Here is a 24,683-nt window from a genome sequence, read left to right on the forward strand (position 1 = left end):
TGTTTTAGCTTATGAAATACCTTACATCACTCATTTCTAGATAGAACAAGGAGTGGAGACTGGAACAAACAGCATTGCCAGTTAGAATATTTTATTACAAAGCACAGTAAAATATGAGATGGGAATATGAAGAAAACATTTCTTTCTAAATAGAGACAAAAACTACATAAAAGTTGTCCTTTGACTAGAATTCTGACATCTGTAAATTTTTCAGTTCAATTGCTGAAAAAGGTGAAGATCAATGTAATTTCTTTAGGATTTTCCTTCTGGATAATGTAAAGACCAAAACAAAATCTACAGAAGCAGCAACAGCTGATTATTCTCTGAGATTGGGATTTCTTAAGAGGATTCTATGGCTAAGAACACACATTTCAGGTGTTTACCTTTACATAAAGCTCCCACTGGAATATATCATGAGTTTCAAAGAAGATGGATGGTCAGGGTTAACAACTGCACAGTATCTCCCTTGTTAGGAAGAACACTTTATCTGCAGTTTTTAATCCACACTGACCCCAAGTTCTTTTTGAAGTGATCTACTGCAATATGGGATTTGTTTATTCCTTATTATTCTACTGCTTTTCATTGCACTCCCAGAAACAACAAAATCTCTTATCCACTTCTTCCTCTGTAAATGCTTGCCTGATACTTTTTGAATCATTACATCTTCTGGCACATATCTGATTTCAGTTGGAAGGCAGGGAGCACGGTGTGTTGTATTCTGAAAGGGCATATTCATCTGGAAAGAAGAAAGGATGAAGACATTTGCATGAGAGTGAGAAATCATTCTAACTGCACTCTATGTACACCTGTGATTAACACATTACGAACCAGAAAATATGATAAATTTTGTGGTAGTCTTCCAGTTGCCAAGGCACCCAGTTGCAGAAGTGCATAGTTAGAGACCAATGCTCTCCTCTGACTGTACAAATCATTGCTGTGACCATGCCAGATGTGGATCAGCTGGCAGAAAATGCACTCCAGGGTCAATTCTCTGATTGCTGCTCCTGCTAATCCACTAGGATGCAGTACTCAAAGGTTGTTCAAAGCTTGAGAAAAGCTTCGGGAAACCTGAGCTACAGCTTTAATAACATAAATTCCACAACTGAGTAATGTCTAATGCAACCATACGTCCTTGAGATCACTTCAAAAGAGGTGGTCAGGCACTGAATTTTCTATTTTTAGTTACTTAAACTCCTTTTTAGTTCAGGGGGACTGTCATTCCTGCTTAAGTATTTAAATTCTTCTAAGGAAAATCTTTTTGATTGCAGCCTACTATGGCAATGTTAAGCAAAAAAAAAATTAGATAATCCAGATCAGAGAAGTTAGCAACATTGCTGTTTTTCAATTATTGATTTTAAGCATCGGGTTCAAACTGTGGAACCACACTTCCTTTTGGTTTGTAAGAAAGCTACTCCTGATGTATCGCTTTCTAATCTGCTTTATGTTGAAAGGAAGCAAGAAAGGAGGGGGAAACTGTCTATGCTCTGCAAACCCTTTGCGGTTTAGCAATCAAAAAGCAGCAGAATTGCTAAGTGGGTTTCCATTTGTCTCTCCTTTGGTTTCAAAGGCCTTTTACTGAGGCCTACTCAGGTCACCTACCTGTTTCATAGTAATCATACATATGTACAGGCACTGGTTTGATATCTGATACAGGCAGGCTTTGCTCCACACTGAAGGAGAAGTTGATTTCTTTCTGGGAAACCTGGAAATGGCAAGACAAGAAAATGCATCAAAACTTATCTTTTCATAACTATCCCTGAGGCCAAGGTTGAACAGATGCATTTCTCTATCAGACTGTGTGACAAAATATGTCATTGTGCAGTTCTCTCCAGTTTGTAAATTTGATGTCAAATCAAGTAATTGTTTAAAAGCTGCTACTAAATGTATTTTGTTGCTGCTAAAATTGTGTGCTCTTTTCTTTCTTTCTCTTCATATTTCCATTGCAAATTAGCTCAACCATTCCCTGTTTTTCAGCACATCAGCATTCATCCTGTAATTGAAAGTTGCTGTTTGTTTCTTTCCTTGCGTTTCCCAACTAAAATCACCTTCAATACCCCTAATACTTTTCTCCATACTTTCCTCTCTTTAATAACTTTGAACTCAATATCTTCATTTTCCTTGTGGTTCTGTTCCTCATTCCACACTCTTGTAGCCAAATGTCCCAAACTTTCCTCCTTGTTCCTCTTTCTCTGCTTTTCAAGCTTTCTCTTGCATGCCTGGGATGGTGTCACTGTTCTCTTCTCCATTTTTCTGTGATTTTATCTTGCTGACCTTTTTAAAGGAATGGAGCAATGGACAGGGGTTCCGGATAACTGTCTCCATCACTGGTGCCCTTCTTGGTAAATTTTTCATATCTCAACATCTCAGCTTTTCTGTGAATACAGAATACTAACTACAGTCTTCCTTAGTAGATCCTTGGAGACCAACTTATAAAAATTGCCATTTGAGACGTCTATATGATTACTATTCCTTTTTGCTTCACCTCTCTTTCCCTTCTTGTATTTTAAGATCCCTTCTGGTTTGAAGTATATTTTTCTCCTTTCTCATTCCTTTTATTAATGTCATTGATGCAGCAAGACTATTATTTTCTCTAGAAGCACTTTACAAGGAGGGCTACAAGCTTTTCAGAAGAGATAGGCTGTGAAGGACAGGCAGGTGTGTTGCCCTCTATATTGAGGAATGGATGGATTGTGAAGAGCTGCCTCTGAGAAACAGCCACAAACGGGCTGAGAGCTTGTGGATAAAAATCAAGAACCAGACCAACAAAGGACACTTGGCTGTTGGGGTCTACCACAGGCCACCTGACTATGAGGAGGCTGTTGACAAGGCCAGGAAGCATCAGCATCGGCTCCAGGAAGCATCATGCTCACAAGCTGTCATCCTACTGGGGGATTTCAGCTTCAGGGACATCTGCTGGGAAAGCAACACAGCTGGCTGTAGGCAATCCAGGAGACTACTGGAATACACTGAGGAACAATTCTGATCCAAGTACTGGACAAACCAACATGAGGAGAAGCATTACTGGACCTGGTGCTTCCCTGTGCAGATGACCTCATTAAGGAGGTTAAGAGCAGAGGAAGCCTGGGCTGTGACAGTTCTCAGGGTGAGTTTATTATCTCAAGGAACTGGTGAGGAGCAAAATTCAGACTCTGAGCTTTGAAAAAGAAAATTTCCAGCTCTTTAAGAAGTTGGTGAATGAGATCCCCTGGAAACTGCTCTTAGGGACAGAGTTTTAGACCAGAGCTGGCAACTCTTTAAGATTGCTTTTCGTAGAGTCCATGTGTAGGAAATCAGACAAGGCAGAGCTGGACTCCAGCATGGCTGAGCAAGGACGTGCTCTTCACACTGAGGGGTAAGAAGGAAATGCACAACCAGTGGAAGCAAGGACAAGTGACTGAGGGAGCGTACAGAGGTATGGTTTGGATGCTTAAGTATGAGATCAGGAAAGCCAAACCACAGATGGATTGTTATTTGGCAAGGGATGCAAAGAATAACAAGAAGGGTTTCTATAAGTACATGGGAAAGAAAAGAAAGGCCAAGGAGAGTGTACCACCTCTATAAAAGAGAAGGGAGAACTGGTGGCGACTGGTATGGAGAAGGCGGAGGTACTCAATGAGTACTTCACCTCAGTCTTCACTGGCAGTCAGGCTTCCCATGTCTCTCGAGTCCCTGAAGCTGCAGGAGGGGTTGAGAGAGCAAAGTTCCTCCAACAGTAAGTGAAGAGCAGGTTTGAGACCATTTGATGAAGATGAATAGGTACAAGTTTATGGGACTGGATGACAGGGTTCTCAGGGTCCTGAGAACTGGCTGATGTTGTTGCCAAGGCACTCTTCATCATATTTGAACAGTTGACAAGGGAAGACCGACCGATGTCATCTACCTAGATTTCTGTAAGGCCTTGAAACGGTCCCACATGACATCCTTGTCTTCCAATTGGAGACACATGGATTTGAAGGAAGACTATTTGGTGGATAATTTCTATAATTCTATGATTCTTTTCATACAGAAACCTCCCTAAAAGGAAGGAAGATGATACTGACTCCTTGTGAAGCACTCCCAGATGAACTGGTAAGAAGCATCACATGGAGGCTGAGGAATATTATGTAGACTAGGAACTTTTGCAATATGGAATGCAACTTAGCTACATTTGTGAAATGCTATTTAACCATACAACATGCTTCACAAAAAAGTAATAAATGTATATCTCTTCACTGTAGACTACAATACTGAGTATATATATATGTATATATATATATAAATATACACATACACACACATACACACACACACACACGCACACAACTATATATATATATTTGATGTTGGACTGAGTGAAGTACGTTTACATCTTTAAGGTAAGTGTAGTGTTAATCTGCTATTAATGAGATTTTTCTTCTGTCTGTGAGTCTGTTTTAAACTTCCAATTTAATAAAACTGAAAGAAAACCTCCCAAACTTACCTTCTGAAGATAGAAGAATATGTGGTTGTTCTTGATGTCTACACGATCCACAACAGAATTCTCATCCTGAAGCTTTAAACAAGGCAAGAGATAGCAATATTAATGCAGAGATTTGCTGAGGAGATTCACAGATTCCACGACAAAATGCATTTAAAGTGGCTGCTACTCTCCTTTTATGCCACCCTGCCATCTAGTCGCCAAAAAAAGAAATGCAAGTTGAATGTGTTCATAACCGATGTGTGCAAGCCAGTCACAGTGGTGAACAGTTTTACTAGGCAGCTTTGATGCTTATGACTTTTATCGGTAACTGAAGACTGCTTTCATTTCAACAAAAATTTACAATTAATTTCTGCGGCCCAACCTGACTCAATAAAAATTATCACAGCATGTTTAGGGGAAGAACCAGAAGGAACAAAGAGAAGGATAAAGTCCAATTGGAATGAAAAAGAGTGGAAAATTATATAAAAGGGGCCAGTTGCACCTGGTCACCACAGTCTCTCCTGCCTTCTTATTTGTCTCTGTTCCTGACTATTTTGCTGGGTGAAGGGCTCTCTGTTCTGTGTGGATGTGTGTGTAGGCAGTGCCCATCACTGAAGAAGGGACCACAGATAACAGAAACTGTGTGTTTGGGGTGCCAGATACCCCAGAGTTCAGGCTTGTTGTATGTGGGTGTGTATGTCGGTGTGTGGTAGCCAGTGAATACCAAACTGGACTAGCTGGTGAGTTAGTAAAGGGACTTGGCAGCCAGCTACTGAAGCAGGTGTAATTCTGTCTCAAATACTGATGACACCAGAGGATCTGAGTTAGCCACCAGAGGGACCAAGATGTCCAAACCTATTTCTGGAGACACCATACGGTCTTGGAGGGAGACACTGATCAGGTTATTGGGCTGAACCACCTACCGAAGAGTCGTTTGTATGTGTCTGTGTGAGGCCACTAGGAGACCAGGGGACCCCATCCCATCTGCTGCATGTCTAAGACTGCTTATAGAGGCATTCACCATGGATATATGTGGTGATGGAACCCTCAGTTCCAGGTGCTGAATTGGGGCTGAGGTCTTGAGGAGGCATATGCCCAGGGGCCAGCAACTGTACAGAACAAGGATCCCGGGGCAGCTACTGAGCAGACTGAGTGTCCTAGGTCAGTTATCTGAAGGAGCCACATTGTGTATTTGTATTTGCTTGTGTGTCCATGTGTATATTTATTTATTTATCTTTTCCACAATGAGCTTTTAGTCTGATCAGCCAGAAAAGGGAACAGGATAAGGCCATTTGTGTTATCTGTTTTGTGGAAGTGCTGTCTTTACTGATCTGTGTGACCATCATGTATTTATGTATATATGTATATATGTATATATGTATATATGTATATATGTATATATGTATATATGTATATATGTATGTATATATGTATATATGTGTATATGTATATATGTATATATGTATATATGTATATATCATGTATAGTATACATGCCTGCCTATTGTGAATATACACTGAACATTGCCGTTGGTTGGATTTGAATGCGGATATGAAGCTGCAGCAGTCTCACCTCTTTTGGGCTACTGGATTTGGCAACTCCTAGCAGATTTGTCTCCAACAGATGAACAGCTACAAGTCTGAGACACAGAGTATGTGACAGAAGGCCTTTCCCAGGGACTTTACAATACTCCCACGGGGCTCCAATTTGCTAATCAGAGACTATTTTTATCAACTTCTTATGTTTTCAGGGTTTATAATTTACACTGGTTCCATTTTTTACCTTTTTCAGGGATGATTCTACAGGAACAAAACCTGAGAGCATCTTCACATCAACAATAGCCATATTGGAGACTTTACGCTTTCCTGTGTAACTAAAATGAGAAAAGGTCTGTTAGTCTGGTCCGCAAATGGAAAGGAGATCAGTGAATAACATTTTCAGCTTCCAACAATCCTGTTTTTCTTCCTATAGCTGCACAGCAGCAAATTACTTGTATTTAAATCCTTTCTTGCATGCTTTACAAAACTGTGAATGCAAGAGGGTAGATCAATGAAAGAAAGTTACCTGGCAAAGAGGACAAGGTCAAACTTTGGTGGGTAGTTGCTTGTGCAAGATACATTCGCTGTCCTTATGGAGAGAGAAAATCCTGCAACTTTTTTTGGCAAATGGATGTTGTATCTCAGAGTGGTCTAAAAGAGATGGAAAGTGTGAGATGGTAATGGACTTAAAGGGTTTTGTGTCTTTGGCATGACATATGCAGAGGAAAAAAGTATGGAGAACCCCACGCTTATATCTTAGAGAGGTTGTGCTGATTTTCCAGCTTGCTTACCTGCAGATAAACACAGCCAGTGCCATTCACTTCCACACTGTAATTCCCCGGAATAGTAGGCAAGGAAGCCTGCTGCAGTAAGAAGCGGTTCTTGTCATTCACCTGGAAAATCCTACTGGGGGACTCCATAGAGTGGACTTTGACCGTGTTAAGATTTGTTTTTGAGAAAGTGAGGTATCCGTACTGGGCTAAAGCTTGGAGAGCAACAACAGTGTCCTGAAAAGAGAACAATCCCTAATTAGATACCCAAGTGTAAGATGGTACGTGAGATTAGCACAGCTCCTATTTCCTTGATGCTTTATCAGTGCTTATAAATGGAGAGGGGCTTTGCAAGGAGCTAAGGAGACAAGATACAAGTTCCTTGTAGAACTTGTCCTGGTGGACAAAAAGCTGACCTTAAGTCAGCAGTGTGCCCTGATGACCAAGAAGGCCACCTGGGGCACATTAGGAAGAGCTTCTCAGCTCTAGTGAGGCACATTGGGACTGCTGTGTCCAGTTCTGGGCTTCTCAATAAAGAGAGACATGCAGCTCCTGCAGCAGGTCCAAAGGAGGGTGACAAAGATTATTAAAGGAATAAAGCATCTCATAAAGAAAGGCTGAAGGAGCTGGGCCTGTTCAGCCTCAAAAAGAGGTGAATGAGAGGAGACCTCATCAATGTCTATAAGTATCTGAAGGGAGGGTGTCAAGAAGATGCAAAGAGGCTCTTCTCAGTGCTGCCAAGCAATAGCACATGAGGCAATGGGTAGAAAGTGATGCACAGGAAGTTCCACCTGAACACTTCTTTACTGTGCAGGTGACTGTGCACTGGAACAGGCTGCCTAGAGAGGTTGTGAAGTCTCCCTTACTGGAGATATTAAAGAACCATCTGCATGCAATCATGTGCAGTGTGCTCTAGGATAACCCTGCTTGAGCAGTGAGGTTGCACCAGATGACCCACTGTAGTCCCTTCCAATCTGACCCATTCTGTGATTCTGGGGCAACAGATTTCAATTAACCCAAAAGACCTGGTATAATGCTGTGGCAACAGTGACTGCTGTCTACTTCTAACTTGGAACTCAGGTAAATTGTCATTACCTAAAACTAAATTATGTATGAAGCTGCCTACAAAGAGCATGATGTGTCCTGACAAGATAACCTGTGTGAGCACCAATTATCAAATATTATTCAAATCAATATGCAGTCAGGAAGCATTGTCTCAGTATTGAGATTCAGCTTGCAGACTGGACTGCTCCCAGAAGTTTTCTTTTTACCACACCCAGTTGTTACCTGGCTGGAGGAAAAACCACCATATGGGTTCTGTTGCTTGATAAGCCAGAACACAATGCGGGAAATATGGGACAAGTCTTCTGGAGCAAATTTTGTTCTGTTGAGCAAAGCCAGGAGCACATAGCTGGTAACTTCAATCTCAGCAGAAGGGGCACGGGAATAGAAGTCAGGGAAATGTTCTGCTGGTGGCTTATTTTCTCTCTGCCAATAAACTGAACCACCTGAAAACAGAAAAGTGGGGTGTAAAAAGTATGGAAAAATTACTTGCTGTTTTATTCATTGCAGTATCATTGCAGGAAATAGATATACAATTCTGTCTCTCCCTCTATTCAGGAAATTTTTTAAGCTGTGGGTGTCCTGAACTGGGTAAGTTTTATTGATTTATGGAAAAGAAAACAGAAAGTGATGGAAAGAGAATTAATAAAAGGAGGCTGTATAAGTTAGAGAGAGACTGAAGTGAAGGCAGGGCAGCAGAAGGATGCTAAGGCAGTCACAGACAGAAGCACATATAGTGAAGGGAACTGGGTTTGTTCAGCATGTAGAAGAGGAACCTAATCATGAAATTAGATACAATCTTCCAGTACCTTGGACTGAGACTTGTGGAGGACTCTCTCTCCACCTAAATTGTCTCATAATTCTTGGAAGATCAGGCCACAGCTCAAACTTTTGTGAAGCCCAACCAGACAGACAGAAAAACTCCTAGAGATAAATTCAGTAGCATAGCAGGCATGAAATGGGAAGGGAACAGCATGCATGTGGAAACTGTGCATCAGAATAGCTTACATCACACAACATGCCATTCTGTCAGCTGTATTGTTTGTACCATGTCCATACTGCCCTTACCATCTCTGACAGCTGTCTTGTCCAGCTTCTCCAGGAAGAACTGGTGTCTTTTCTCTTTGCCAGCTAAGCCATAAGCATAGGCAAAGAGGGCCTGGTTATACAGGTTGTGGACCCCATTGGCAAATGCAGTCTCCAAACAGTTCATGCCGCTCTGAATGACAGGATGCTGATAATGCAAAACACAGTAGGCTTGTCAGGTGCTTGGGTTTGTGTCTCTGCTTCTCTTTAAATACTTCCGTCACTGTTTAAGCTGCAATCACTGATCCTTCATGCTAGAAATATACATTATCCATGGCATGTTTAAGGGCCTACAGTGTGTATCAAACCTTTCAGCCTTACAGACTATCTCTGCGAGATCTACTTCACCTCAGACATTACCAGCACACTACTTACCATGTCTTATCTACGCAGCTTCACTTAAACATATGGTACCAGGTTCTTGCAAAGATACTGGAAACTAAATTAATGTTGCTGAAGAACTATTTGATTCTGCACAATGTTTTCATCCTGGTCTCAGATACTTAAATGATGGCCCATACCAAAGGAACTGAGAAATGTGCAAAAAATCAGCACATCTAGAACATATTTGTCAGCTTGGGAGTAATTCTCCTCTTCCCCATTATAAAAGAACAAAGTCAGCATAAAAACAGGGTGACAAGGAAATGCAGGAAGTATACTATGCAGAACAGAACTTGGATGTCATTGCCCTATGTCTAGTATTCCCACCAGCAACTCATCATTTCCTCCCATTACTAACAATTCCACAGAGAAATGGAAACACAGCTTGGATCCAAATGTACAGGGTGATTTTGCAGGACTGAAGGTTTGAATAGCCTGAACTTTGGACTGGGCAAATTCAGAGAAAATTCCAAAGTGGACTCTGAATGGGGTGGGCAAATTCAGTCTGGATTTTGCACCTACTTAGACTACTATTACTTAAAACTGGATTCCATAGAGGTTTTTTAAGTTAATCCATAGTTACTAGATACATAACTGATTTGTTACACTCATCAAACACTTATGGCTACTTCAGGGTTCTGGAAACTACTGTCTACAGACTGCTACTGTCCTACAATCATTATTCAAGTTCCACATTGTTAAATAATACAGATGTGAGGACTATGACTTGTGCACTCTTTGACAAATGGCTGACTGTACTAACAGAGCACCAAATACCTACTGCAGCAGAGTGTCCAGCCTCCAGCAATGCTGCCACCACATAGGCTGTGAGTGAATATTCAACCTCTTCTCCACCCTGATGAAAAACAAGCAAAGAATTGGTTAGTACAAATATCCTAGAAAGAAACAACATAATTAATTCATAGCTCATATATCAGTTAGATTTGAGATCTGAAGTAATTTCTGTCTCCCTGTGTGCACAGGAACAAGAAAGATCAAGTTCACTTAATATAAAGTTAAAATTATTTAATGCATTTTCTTGACTTTTGCATATACATGATAAAGCACATTATAACCTATGGCTAAGCACATAATACAGTAATGGAAAATAAAGCCTGAGATTTGTAACTCGGAAAGTTCGAATTGTTTTTATTTCATCATCAATTGCAGACATAAGAATCATGCTCTGCTTGTATATGAGAGACACAAGAGAACAGTACTAGGGAGAGTAAGGGTGTGGTGGCAAGCTTGTGTCTGTCAGAAATTGTCCAAATCAATCCTAACAGCGGGACTGGAAATTTGGGACTATACTCAGTTACCTTCAAAGCATTGTTGAAATGCGACCCAGCATTTTCAAAGCAGCCATCTGACTTCTGCTTGCTTGCCAGCCAGATCAAAGTTTGAGACTGGACATTGTCATCAATGTAGATGTAGCGTTTGGCTTGTGCAAATGACTTATACACAAAGGCAGTGAGCCTGCAGGTGGTCCAGAAACAGAAAGCAGGTATGGTGTGAACAAGACCAAGAAGATTTACCAGTGCATAGGATGTGCATAGAAAATGACATAAAATGAACTTCATAATGTTTGAGGTTAAAGCAGCGTTTTCTAAGTTTTAAATAAATAACTTAGATAAAATGCTGATATTAAATACAGACTTGATATTTCTACTAAAAAACATGTCCTGAAATCATTTTTCAGAGTAGGGGTAAAGTATAGACACAGTTCAATGATTGATGTCAGTAATTTCTAAGCTTAGTTAATAGAATTATGAAACAAACTAGGTCAGAAGTTCAAAGTTCTGTCAGGTTGCTCAGTCTTTTCTCCAATCATATGAAAGTTACTAGGAATAGAGATATCCCCATCTTCTCTGGGCATTTGTCTCAGTGCTGCAGCCTTCTCCTGGGCAAGATTTTTTTTTCCTTCTACCCAGTTAGAGTTGGTTTTGTTGCCATTTGAGTAAGGACATACTCTTGTCCTTACTCTGTGCAGCCCTGACAATAGTCTGACCCTGTGTTTTCCACAGTCCCCATCTAGGTAGCAGAAAGCTTCACCTAGATTTCCCATTAGCTTTCTTTTCTACAGGCTGAACAAACTCAGATTCTTCAGTTTCCCCTTGAACATTATGTACTCCAGCTCCCAGTCATCATACCGTCCTTTTGTTGCACTCTTTCCAGTTTATTAATCTCTCCTTTACTAGGGGATTCAAATTAATTGAGCTATATCCATTTAGACTATTAAAAATAAGAATCACTGAATACTTTGATCATTTTTCAAAGCCTAAAGATCCTGTGTTAGGGAAATAGAAGTTATCATCACTTACCATACACTCCCTTCCCTATCTCGTCTCCCAAAGGAGCTGTAGGATCCATCCTGGTGTTTGTATGACAGCTGTTTTTGATAACCTGAAAACATAATAAAGAAGACACATTTTCTAATCACAGAAAAGGACTAGCTCTGCTGTTTGTTCAACTGAAGCAGTAAGACTTTTGGATTTAATATCAAGTAATGTATGTCTGGTGAATATAGCCAATCACTATGAATTCTAGCTGCTTTTACTCCTGGAAGAATGACATGTTGTTTTGGGGTGCTTTCATTGCCTGATCTTACGCAATAAATGTGGTGCTAGAATTCAGAGATTGGTGCTCACCACGTAGAGCTTAAGAACTCAGTACACACAATCACAGCATTAAATCACTCAGAATATTCTGAGTTGAAAGGGACCCACAAGGGTCATCGAGTCCAACTCCTGGTCCTGCACAGGACTTTCCCAAGAATCACACCATGTGCCTGAGACTGTTGTCCAAACACTTCTTAAACTCTGTCAGGCTTGATGCTGTGACCACTTTCCTGGGGAATAAGATGGAAGAATTTGAAAACCTCTCACCTGTGGATAAATATCCAGTACCCCTGACTCTAATCTCTTCAGTCAGCTGCTCAGTCTTATTCAGATAATCCAGGGCATAGATGTTGGGTGTAAACAAGGCCATGTTCTGTTCTCCACAGCCATAAGGCATATGGAGAAGGTTATCTAAGTTCCTCAAGGCTGTACCCAAAATGTCTCCTGAAGAATGAAAGATATAAGAAGTCAACTCAAACTTGCTTTTATTACATTCATTGCTTTATATTACTATGAATCCAAGAGCAACGACTAATATAGAGTAATCACAGTAACCAAAGACACAACATAGAAGAAAAGCATTATAATGCCCCATTTTTAATGTCTTGTCTGAATGCTGGACACCTGGAAGAAACTGAGAATTTGAGAGAAAAAGAATGAGCATGAATACTGGCTGGCATGGCTTCTGAGAAACAGCTATGAATCACTAAAAGGGTTAGATTTCCCTGCCCTTTACAACCTGCCTCCTGTGTTTTCATGTACATGTGAGAATGCTGTGTGGGTAAGATGCTGATGGGCTACAGAGGCTATATTGCACAGTATCAGCAAGTCTCACACAGACACAGATATGAAAAACAATTGTAAATTGTATTTAGAAAACAATCTGAATTCAGAACCTCAGAAAAAATTCACTGAAGAGAACTCTCAAGTCTTAATAAAGACTTTCAGATAAGTAGATTTGATTGGGACCTGAAACTTTTATTTTATGGGAGCTTATTGACTTACAAATGTTTTTCATTATGCAAAATGATAAATTTGAAATTATGTAGTCAGCAAAGTTCTGAAGCCTTCTTTCCAAGAAATCAAGATAATTTTTTTGAAGAAGTCTGCCTTATGTTGCTTTTCAGCTGAATTAGCTGTTTTACTCTACAGAACAGGATATGCTAAAGCAGTATAGTCTGAAATGCAATATAAGTTGAAAAAATTGGACTATTTTGTCTTCTCTTGATATGAGAGAACTTTGAGGAACTTTTGCCTCTCATTTCCATTTTGCAAAGAAGAAAACTTATACTGTGAAATCAAGATTAATTACTTCCTCAACTTTACATTAAGTTTGCATGTGTATACATGATAGCACTTGGTACAGCACAAGAGGAGTGCCATTCACTTTTATTCTTAGTACTAAACTTACCAATGACGGAAAAATAAGCTCTGGCTGATCCCTGCACTAGGTTTCTTGGCAAGCTGAGAGGCACTGGTTCAGAAATCTTTATGCCTGATGAGAAAAGGTAACAACAAGAATTGTTAAACCCATGTTTTTTTTCCAGAAGTCTTCACTTTCTAAGCATGACTACAATGACTTTTAGAATCTGCAGTCTTGGTAAAGAAAATGCCACAGAGACTTGCCCGAAGAGTCAGAGGTATCTCTGAAAACCCTAAATTTTAGACTAGCACCATGACCCTGAGAACCTCTTTCCTCTCCTGGAAGGGTCTCTGGTTTTGTGAGACAAGATCTACAAGACAGTGAAGTAGTTCCACTGACTCCCTGGAATGAATGAATGAATAAATAACTGAACGAATGAATGAACTTGCCTTACCTTTTGCACAGATGAGGGAGCTCTGAGTCAACTCCTTTTTAACACCTTCAGGCTGTTTGATTGCAGGGAAGTGGTCAGGAAGAGGAAGGAAAGTGTAGAAAATTACCATGAAACCACAACAATTCAAGGATGTGAATCAATATGTGAATGTGACTATCCAAACAGTGCACCTCTTGTACCCAGTCCTACCCTATCTCCACTACACTATCTCTTGGTCCATGACTCTCTCTCTCTTATCCAACATCCTGTCTAGAGCACCTTCCTTCTTGAAAAGCAGTTATAAAATAGGCATTTCCAGCCTCTGAGAGAGACTCTGTCCAACTAATCCTATGTAGCTGTTGCTTTATGATGCTCAAGATAGATCCTTTTCCTTTTATGTCTTCCCTCCAACTCCCTCCCTAGTTTGCAAGTCACAGGCTAAAGGTACTTAAAAGCAGGTATGGAATCTCCTCCCTTCTGGCAATATCTCTACTGACATCCATGGTTTGTCAGGGTATGTGTGCTCATGTTCCCAAGAAGGAGACAGTGGAAGGAGAACAGTGGATGACACTTACCACTGTGATTTTTCAGTCTCATTTTCATAAGGAGAACCCTACTGTACACAGCTCTATCTGCATCAGATGCCTTGCCTCCTTACACTAACTGACTGCTTCTAGTCCACAGCTATAGATAACAGTTTCCACAAGGCAGAAAGCACATGCAGATCTCCTACCATACCTCAACAAGTAGGGTTTGAATCAAGGTGTCCCTGTAAATTGTTTCCTCTTCTGAAGATGTGCTGTTTTCAGTACCTCTGGTATTCAGTTTGGCCTCAGCCGTAATCACGAATTTCACTTCACCTGGAAAGCCACGCACCAGCGCAAGAAAAGGAAGTTATCTCCAAATGTCCACAGTTACTCCTGGTTTTCACTGCCTTTTCTAGGCTGATGAACCGCTGAGAAATGTATTTTCTTTAAAGACAGTTCAGCATAAACAAATTGCATGAAGGCTCTGCATCTGTCCACTAGTGGCAAGGAGAACTTGCCTGGGCCATAGTATGAGTTAAAAAATAGGGGTGATCCTGGCCAAAAAATGGACAGTTCTCACTACCAGTTTCCACCCCTTCTTAGCCTTTTGCTGAGCTTTTTCTGGCCTAGAGTAGTGTTGCAATAATTTGGCTATAGCTCTGTTATGCTTTAGTTGTGCCTCTTTCCTTCAGATGGAATTTATTAACTGAGGCACAACACTGAGGAGCAGCCTCAGTGCTGCAGCAGCACTGAGAACCAACCCTGAAGTTGCAGAGTTGCTCTCGCACCCCTGCTGTCATTGCATACTGGAAATCCAAAGGAGCTTTTTACTTGGAGCAAAATGTGTTATTATCAGAGTTATCAGGGTGAGACAGCAGCCTTCTTTTTTTCAGCTCTGCAGTACTATTATGCATATCCAGTTTTCATCTCACTATAACTTCACAACTTTCTCAGCGAGTTTGAAATAATTGAGTCATACAGGTTTTAGAAACAATCTTTTCAAGAAAAGGTCCATCTGTGGTTCATTTTGACAAAACCTCTGCTAATTAAAAGTTTATTTGTATTTCAACTTTTGGAGCACTTATACATGCAAGTCATTGTAACTGCTTTTTAAAAAAAGGCAGTGTTGACTTTAAGGCAGTGTGAACTAACACAGCTGTAGAATTGGATAAGAGCAATTTCCTCTTTGCCCATTGAGAATCCAGTCCAAAATTATTAGCAGATTATATTCTTACTGAATACATTTGGTTACATACAAAACTGTTAGGTGAAAGATCATATGCACATGAAAAACTGACAGTGTTTCATACATCTGGCAAGTGAAGAGTTTGTCCCGAAATGGGCAGGAAATGGATTAACCAAAAATCAGAAAAGAGAAAATGCCAGAAAAATTCATTGCTCATTCAGTGCATCCAAGGAAGCTTTAGCAGAAGTACAGTACTAAATTTGCAGAGGAGTTGCCCATAAAAGCCTGCTTGTGGATTATTGATGCTCCATTAAAGGGTGGAAGTAGAAAGATCAAACAGGGACAAGTCAAGGTGATGAAAAGACAATCTTACCGAGTTTGCGGGGGCTAATAGCCCAAATATAGGTTTTTCTTTCATTGGCACACACCCTTGCTGTGTTACCCTCTGGTGAAAGGATTTTTGCCTTGTAGTCACTTGACTTTGCTAGTATGGCACTGATCTGAGACAAAGAAAGAAGGAGCAAGATTACAAATGAAATCGACTGCCCTTAAAGTTAGGCTGCAGAGCAAGGGAAACTTGCTGAAGAAGTTATTTGTCATCTGCAGGATTGTACCAGAACAGAGGGATGAGACATTTATCTGAGGAAGTGGCAAATCCATCTCTTTACTGCCCACTGTCAGTGTCTGTTTTTGACAGAAGTACAATAAGGTGTCTGTGCTCATCAGCTGAGTTGCCTTATTGAGAGACTGTTGCATAACTCAGTATTTATTGTGTTTTGCAAGTACATGTCCGTACCCCCGCTCAAGTTCCTCCTTCAAGAGCAAAAAGAAGAGCTAAGTTATGTAGGGATAAAGAGCAAGTTCTTATCATCCATGGACCAGCCACAGAGGGAATGGACCGGGCAGAGGATACAGTGGAAGTTAAACACTTTGCATTTTTGGTGTATTTTGCAGGGGAATTCTGGGATCTCTGGGAAACAGGCAAAACATATAGGAAGTAAAAAGGAACTTGATATACCTGGACACACTTGTTGAGGTAGTTGAAGACGTTGGCTATTAAATTAAATTTTTCCCCTCGAATGACAGAGTATGGCAAGGTGAGATCCACAAAGAATGGTTGGAATGCTGTCAGTGAAACAGGTGAGGTGATGCCGAATCCAACGTCATCCTGCACACAGAAAGCACTGGCTTTCCATTCTGTGATGGTGTCAGGAATGGTGTAAATGGCATTGACCTCTCCTCTAGAACTGAAGAGAATAAAAAGAATGGAATAGGCAATGATCTTAGGAATTTTTCAAGACAAATTATAGAATAGACTTTCTGCTGGAGTCAGTACTTCCATTTTCATCTCACTTTCTGCAAGATACTTCTCCATATTTTTTAAAAAAAATATAATTCTTGAACTAAGGATCAAGGTGCTGGTGAATTGCATGTTAAAAAGCACTCAAATACTCAACTTTTTAAATTTAGAAATATTGTTTTTTGAAAAAACAGAATGCCCAAAACACATAGATTTAATGTTCTAGACAAGTGCCTATAGGCAGTTAAGATGGAGATATTCTCATTCCAGGTGCTGGATTGCCTGAAAGAAAAACAAAATAACCCAAGTTTGCTGCTGCTGAATTAAAAATTGGTTGAAAAAAACAAGGTTCTCTCCTGCTCTCTCCTTAACAAACACTTTTATGTTACTCTTAGGCCTTATTTCTCCCTGACAGAAAGACGGGGGACAGAGCACAGAATATTTGTCATTCACAGTTCAAGTAGGTTTGTCACTGTGTACAAGGTTGGGAGTTCAGTGGTCATTGATCAACATGGGAAAAGTAGACGCACATCTACAAAGCAAACATATGTTCCATGGTTTCTTCACAGAATCCATTTTAGCTACCTGAATCAACTCAAAAATTCACACAGGAGGAAAGCAGTGAAGATGAACATACTCACTCAGTGTGAACCAGATCCCAAATCCAGGTCTCAGGGAAGAATTTCCGAACAGTGCTAACACCACCCCCAATAATCCTTGACTCATCCAGAAGTGGGTCTATGGTTAAAGTATAATATTAGAGAGGTCAAAACACAAGAATCTAAACTTTGGTCAGACATGCTTGACACCATAAAAATGAACACCAAGTATTCTGTTTGAGCTTTTTTTCATTCTTTTTCCCACCAAAAAAAGGAAAATTCTAACAGATCAAGGGTACGGGAAGCAACAGTTTCTTATCTATTCTCTTTCCCATGGGAAAAAACTAGAAAAATTAGCTATTTCACAAGACATTTCACTTCATTTTGTACTGAAAGGTCTCATCATCTAGTTAGAAAGGCATCCTCTACCAGTAGCTCTCTGATTTGCAAATGGGCAACAGTGGCCAATATTGCAACCAAAGCTTATAATGCTTTAAAAACCTTCCTGAAAACTTATTAATTTTTACCCCATTCAGTAGTTAAAACAGGAGCTACTTTTGTTCTTATAATCATACTACAGGTCTGATTTTAGGAACAAAGATCATCTCTCCAGTTTTCTATGGACTCACTTGTGATGCCTGAAAACTAATTTAGTATGGAGGTACCTCAGTTTTCATAGCTGTATCATGGAAATAACAATACTTTCTCATTCTGCTGGACCTAGAATCACAGAACCACAGACTCATTGAAGGAAATCTAGGTTGGGAACAATCCCTGTAGTTTTCTAGTCCAATCTTCTTGAAGCAGGACTAGCTTCAAAGTCAGATCAGGTTGCTTAAGGGTCTTGTCCAGCTCAGTTTTTAAGATTAGCAGTGATGGAGACTCCAGAACCTCCTGGACAACACCTTCTAGTGAACCACAGTGCTCATGAGGAAGAACTTTTTCCTAGCATTGAGTAATACTTTCCCCTGTAGCAACCTATTTTGCTACTTTTGCTCTTTTGCTGAGCAATCTAACTTGAAGAAAGATAATCATAATTCTTGCTGTCCTATAAAGGCTTTGGAGGTTATGTGCTAAGTGTGCTAAGTGCTGTGTGAAGTCTTGACATTGGGAATTGCCGTTATGTTTCTGAATTGACATTTTGTTTTAAATACATAATTGAATTATGATTTGATGAAAGGTTCTGACCTGAAAAACCCTGGAAAACTAATATCAGTTTATGAAAGAAGCAGCATCCCAGTACTCCATGTCTGTTCTACGTGCACTGTGCACCTAAGCGAGAGAGAATTGACTCTACTGCAAGGACTGTCAGAAAGAGATTACTAGATGCAAACTGGAACACATAGACTTTTTCACCCCAAAAAACCCCAGCATACTGGCTGTTATTTTATACAAGCAACAGTTTGAAGACCAAGTAGGCTGAGACTGAAGATACAGAATTAACTTTCTTTTACCTGAGACCTTGGCATTGGCGTGGGCACCATAAAGGTGAGGGTAATCTTCCACATCTAATTTTTCTTCACTGCACAGAACTGGCTTCCGTAGCGCAGAGTTGGTGAAGACTTTCAGACCCATACTCTAAATGTGAAAGAATCTGTCAAGTCACTCAGAGTACACACTAACTACCAGTGCATTTCACTGGTTACCTTACCTCATCTCTCTCCTTCCTCATCCCATCCCATCCCATCCCATCCCATCCCATCCCATCCCATCCCATCCCATCCCATCCCATCCCATTCTTTCAGCCCTGAATGTCATAACTCTACCTCCCCAACCTTCTGTGCATTTTTTATGGAGCAATGACACCTTGTGTTCTGTAAAGAGCAGTAATAATTGGTCTGATGTTAGCCTTATGTCCTAGGCCATGGGACCAGTGGGAGGTGGAATCAAGCATATCAGGAACCAAGTGGCCTGAATCAGGGACAAAAATCTTTACAAGGAATGCCTGAAGTCATGAACCAAGGCCATGGTCCTGCTTAGGAAATGTCTACTAAGACATGTCTACTAAGCAGCATAGGCAGGATCCCAGTGAATGTATCTAGTAGTGATTTTCAGTCCTCCTGAGTAAATGATGGGGATAAGAAAGCAGAAACTGGGTGATTGGAGACCTTAGGCAGTTTCAGGCATCAGCTGCCTTCTCTTAGCAGTGAGAATCTGAGAAAGTTGAATGCTAGTGTACACGAATTCTTCTGGAACACCTCCCACTTAAAGAGCCACAGAGACCACATACCTTGAAAATGCTGTAGACATCGCCATCACGACTGACATTCACAGGTTCAAAGTACAAGCCATCAAAAAAGATGGTTTTGGTTGGGGTACACTCCTCTGGCTTGACATCTTCAAGGTTGAGCCCATTGTAGTAATAGCCATATAAATCTCTCACACGAAGTTGGTAGTACACCTAGGAGGTGAGAATGATGAGTGTAAACACAAGGAGGGTCTCAGGCAGGTGTAAAATCACATATATTCTAAGCCTGTGGTGTTCCCTGAGCAATCCTGTTGATGTTGGTGTGCTTGCCTACTGATGCCTACCTACAGAGGAATAAGCAATTTGGCTGGTGATACACAAGAAGGACTGGACTGTACTCTCCTTCTTCTGAATTGAAATGGCTTTGTGGAGTGAACTTGAGCCAAAAAGCATGGAGATACACTCTTGAGCTAAGCCAAGAGGAAACTGGAGTTTTACATGATACTGGATGACATCTACCACTTTCACTCTTGGCCCAAGGCCTATTTGAGCCATAAAAATTCAATTTTGACATAATCACAGTGAGGAAATATGCTGTCAAGGATTTACATTAGGCATATTCTTGGGATATGTGTTACACTGTTATGATTTCCAAAGGCAGTGTGCTGCTATCAATTTTTGTCTTTGATATGTACAACTGCCTTAGATATTTCTTTAATCATGGATATTTTGTTTGCAAAAATAAATAAAAATACAGTCAGCAGCAGAGAGATCAAAGGTGGGAACTCTGGATGTTATTCTGGATGTTCCTAGCTCAAAAGAACACAGGACTGTGGATGTGGCTTACACTCTCAGCAGAAAACTCTTGCCCAGACTGATGAAGGACACTCTGAATTGCTCGCAGGGCACAATAAGAGTTGGCAGCGGCTTCAAGGTGGAGTCCAACTTTAGAGCCTGGAAGACTCTTCTTCTCAGAGAACTTGAGCTGGACCTGGAAATTAATAAATCCAAGACAATTACATGGAAAGCAGGAGAATCAGATTGGCATATAGATCTAAATCTCACTTTTCAACAGCACTCATTCTATTCCCCGTGGAGCAAAGCTCCCACCGCTAGATGGCCCTTCGGAATCCCTGTTTGTAAAAATTCCCCACCTCTGTAATCCCCTAGCCACCTCCCTCTCCCCACTCTATTGTCTGAGTCTGACCATATGCGTCAATTCCAGGGACAGCTTCTCACGATTCCAGCCCCATCTGCACCTTTTCCATTCCTAAAGGCCATCCCTTGTGCAGGGCTCCTCATGAAGTAATTTCCTAACTGCTCTCTCAGCAAAGAGGCAGCTTATATATGTATATATCTCCCTTAATAAGAAAGTAAAGGTTTTCACCTTGTTTTTGAAGCATACATCAGTGTGTATCCAAGAGCTGTCAGCCACTATCTCTCCATGGGGATGCACTGTATAGAGCAGCAGTCTGGCTCTGGGGGCAAGCTTCTCAGTGACAGTCAGTGTGATGGAGAATATACCTCTGGAAGCTGTGGAAGGAAGATGGATCAGAGGAAGACAAGCCAGCAAAAGAGATTATGCAAACCTCAGCTTTGGTGGAAGGACCACATATTTCTTTATGACCTACTAGCACCCATAAAACCCAGGGAAATTGGATATCGGAAGATTCATCTCTCAGTGGCTGAGGAACAGCTTCCATCAGCAAGACAACAGATACAGGAGATTCTGAGACCAAGGTGCTTTGCAGAGAGGGGTCTAAACTGAAAAGAAATTGAACATGGAAATCTATGCATGATTGTTATGAGAAGAGCACAATATTACCTTTCAGTCTCAAACCTGGAACTTCCTACGCCAGAGAAAATAGACCAGTCTCCTAATTTAAAGGACAGTTCTCTTAATGCTAAGAAAGATGAAGTTCTTATCTACATGGATGAAAACTAGTAGTGCATGGACAGGAAGTTAAGCTTAAGACCAAAGATGGTAAATATGTGGGTATTTTGAGACTTCTGAAAGTGCAATGAATTTTGAGAGTTAACTGCTAAATATCCCTTTAAAAAGTTTTATTATTCTGATTGGTGAAGAGTAGGATGTCACAGAATAACTATGAAACAGTAAACACTCCTTGGTAAGAAATAAAACATTCCATATGTTTGATCACAACAAAATTTTCATGTTTCAATTAACAAGATAAATTTGATTATGAAATAGGGGATTGGCTAGATACTGCAGCAAAAGCAAATGATACTGTGTGTGGTAACAGGTTATGGGATTTAGGAACTAGTACCTGATTTAGCTACAGTTCTTTGCTTTCATCACTTCTTACAAAATTTACTTTGTTCTGGTATTCAGAATGGTGCTCTGAAGTATGAGTAGTAATATGGTCTAGAACTTACCACCAGAAATGCTGACTTGCTTCTGGCCACTGAGAGTAATTTTTCCTTTTGTCATCACCTGGGCATTAAAAAAAAAAATCTCATGAAACTGGATCAAAAGCACCTTCTCCTTTCCACAATGAAATAATTGTTTTTGAGTGGTATTCTGAAAAGCCTCAAAGGCCTTGAGGTCGATCCATGATCTGTAACCACTGTCTGGTTGGGAGATTTCTGCCTTACATGGTGTTCAAGAGAAGGTGAAAGAAAAGAGATGTTTTGGGAGTCACATTAGCACTCACTACATAGTAGAAGTTTGTGTGCGTGGTATTGCTGTAGCCCTCTCTGTTCAGGACGTAGTGAACGTTGATTGTTCGCTGCTGGCCACAGCTGAGCTTCTCTGGCACTGGCTCAATTTTCAAAAAGCTGTTGGTCCGTGAGTAGAAACGCCGGACAAAGAATGAGGCTTGGGGCTCATTATGACTCCCCCAGGTAAAGTCTGCACAGTCATCTGGTGCCTGTCTGACCTGTGAAATAGAAGAATCATACATGGAAAATCGACAGTGTGGAAAATAAAAAAAATGCGAGGCAGGTGAGAGGCAAAGACACCTTTCCTCTAAAATACTCTGTCGGGAAGCTGATTTTATGGGGCTGTTTAAGCCAAGAGCAAGAGCTGGTGTGAAAAATTTGTGCTTCACCAGTGCAGAGCAGCCTATTGCAGTAGGGAGGTTATTTCAGATTCTTTCAGGCTTGGGACCAGCTGAGTGAACTGCTAGGATTTGCTGTGAATTAGAATGGCACTGTTCTCAAACAATTTGCTTTTTCTTAGCTCTTCCCATCATACCAGAGCAAAGGCATGACAACACAAGAAGACCATGTGATGGCAACAGGCATTACTTTCTTAGAGCAGAAATGCAGGGAAGCAGGCAGCAGCTGTAAAAAGATGTTGGCATGCATCCAGGCTGAATGGAGAAGGCAGTGCAGTCTCTGAGGAAGGTTCTCTAGCACAGAGAATGAAGAGAAGGAAGATGAAGGCAGAAGGAGCTTCCGGTGGGAGAGAAAAGCAGGGAGGTGCTGAAGATCACTACAACCGAAAAACATGGCTGGGATACAGACAGCCTCTTCTCAGACACTGGAGTTTCTGGTGTTTTCTCATATTAGTTTCACATAGGTTGCAGGTTTTGCTTCTAATCCCTCTCTCCAACAAAGTATTTTCATAATGAATTAGACTGTAGCTTGTATTTACTTACTGTCAGCCTAAAACGGGGATCAAAGAGGTTGGACGTGTCAATAGAAAAAGCAGCAGTGCCATTTTTGTTAGTGGTATAGTTGGCCAGATATTCTTCATTGAGCTCCAGCAGGACAGTCTTGTTGGCAGCAGGCTCACCATTCACATTTGTCACAGTGATCTGAACAAAAAAACAACAAATAAGGGATTCAGAAAAAAATCCAAACCTAACAACAACAACAAAGAAATACTCTGCTTACTAGAGGATGCTCACTCAAGCACTGAGGACAATTGCAGGGAGTAGAAATCAAGAGTGAAATGTACTGAAGAGGCAAACACTCCTCAATATTTTGAGGGACCAGTTCCGTGACAGGCAAAGACAGGCAATTCCCATCAGTGTAGAACAAAATATATGCTACAGAGGGAGGAGGAATATTCTTTGGAGAACAATGTTTAACAAACAAAGTAACCAGATGATTTCATGGCCACAGGTAACCTGTGGAAAACAGCAGCATCTTTCAGCTCCTATGCATCTGTGCATACCCACTGTCTCCATTGCATGTCTGGATGATGCTGTACAGGTCATCTCCCTTTTTGTGCTTGAGTTTATCCTTCATGTGTAGGTCACTAACAAGTCAGAATGTGCTCCAATACCTCTACTGCTTTAAGTAAACATCCCTGGGATTGCGTGATGCAACACAGGGTAAATTCTACCTTCAGTTTAGGCATAACTATTGCTGAAGCATTTTCTTGAAGACTCCTCTTCCCCACTCATATGACCTTTCACTTAGTTGCCTTTTAGGCATCCTTTGACTATGGCAGAAGTGAGACCCTAACACTCCAGGTATGATATAATTTTATTTGTTTCTCAAGGAGTATTTAATGTAACAAGGGAACTATGAAGTCCCTGTTATCTGGAATTATCATGGGAAGCTGACAGCACAGAGTTAGGGGACAGCCATAAATGGGGCAACATGAAGATCATCATGCTGGACCTCAGAGAGTTTTGGTCTAAATGTATCCTCTTATGCACTCACTTCACCATAGTAAGGAATTCCCCTCTTGTAATAGGAATCCATATTCTTGAACAGCACTTGGTCATTTTCATTGTTGACTGCAACATAGTCATGGTCCTTCATCTGGATACCTGTGAGGCACACCCAGTATAAAGAAGAGGAAACAGAAATCAGTCATGGGAAGAAAGCTATTCCCTTTGATAAGCTGTATGAAGGGGTAATGCTCAGGAGGGAAACCTACACAAAGAAAATGATGATTGTTCATTATTTGCCACACAGATTGTGATCCAGGGGATTCCTCTCAGGAATTTCCATTTATTAGCTTTAATCAGCCACCCACAATATGCACTTGGTGTTACCTGTCCCATTTTCAGTGACGATGCTTTCTATGTTGAGGCTGGCATACATCCTGGCATAGCTGCGGTAAAGCTGGAATTTTTTGATGGAGATGACAGCGTTGAGGCAGCCATCCTTCCCCAGCTGAAAAAGCAGCAAAAGGGAAAACACCATTTTTCTCAAGGTTTGGAAAATTGCTCCTAAATCTGTATTAGTGGGACTCTGAAGAACTCCCCTCCTG

The 24,683-nt window shown here is 40.8% G+C and overlaps 1 protein-coding gene across 1 annotated transcript in view; it reads right to left on the reverse strand.

The window, feature by feature from the left end:
- Positions 1–595: 595 nt before the first annotated feature.
- LOC103758654 (ovostatin) overlaps positions 596–24,683 on the reverse strand; it is a 31,736-nt gene continuing 7,648 nt past the window's right edge. The window contains exons 9-35 of the mRNA XM_018085579.1: positions 24,466–24,586; positions 24,128–24,237; positions 23,113–23,271; positions 22,165–22,389; positions 21,887–21,944; positions 20,877–21,022; positions 20,337–20,480; positions 19,532–19,702; positions 18,746–18,879; positions 17,344–17,418; positions 16,421–16,649; positions 15,776–15,902; positions 14,428–14,549; positions 13,711–13,762; positions 13,305–13,388; positions 12,161–12,337; positions 11,597–11,678; positions 10,595–10,751; positions 10,057–10,131; positions 8,877–9,042; positions 8,034–8,254; positions 6,768–6,983; positions 6,503–6,627; positions 6,221–6,311; positions 4,460–4,531; positions 1,600–1,702; positions 596–736 (exon numbers count right to left, since the gene is read on the reverse strand). Coding sequence (XP_017941068.1) covers positions 684–736; positions 1,600–1,702; positions 4,460–4,531; positions 6,221–6,311; positions 6,503–6,627; positions 6,768–6,983; positions 8,034–8,254; positions 8,877–9,042; positions 10,057–10,131; positions 10,595–10,751; positions 11,597–11,678; positions 12,161–12,337; positions 13,305–13,388; positions 13,711–13,762; positions 14,428–14,549; positions 15,776–15,902; positions 16,421–16,649; positions 17,344–17,418; positions 18,746–18,879; positions 19,532–19,702; positions 20,337–20,480; positions 20,877–21,022; positions 21,887–21,944; positions 22,165–22,389; positions 23,113–23,271; positions 24,128–24,237; positions 24,466–24,586 — 3,495 coding nt within the window. The 3' untranslated portion in view covers positions 596–683. The remainder of the gene's footprint in view (positions 737–1,599; positions 1,703–4,459; positions 4,532–6,220; positions 6,312–6,502; positions 6,628–6,767; positions 6,984–8,033; positions 8,255–8,876; positions 9,043–10,056; positions 10,132–10,594; positions 10,752–11,596; positions 11,679–12,160; positions 12,338–13,304; positions 13,389–13,710; positions 13,763–14,427; positions 14,550–15,775; positions 15,903–16,420; positions 16,650–17,343; positions 17,419–18,745; positions 18,880–19,531; positions 19,703–20,336; positions 20,481–20,876; positions 21,023–21,886; positions 21,945–22,164; positions 22,390–23,112; positions 23,272–24,127; positions 24,238–24,465; positions 24,587–24,683) is intronic.

The sequence above is a fragment of the Manacus vitellinus genome, unplaced genomic scaffold (genome assembly GCF_001715985.3).
Source record: "Manacus vitellinus isolate BGI_N305 unplaced genomic scaffold, ASM171598v3 scaffold_83_pilon, whole genome shotgun sequence".
NCBI lineage: Eukaryota > Metazoa > Chordata > Aves > Passeriformes > Pipridae > Manacus > Manacus vitellinus.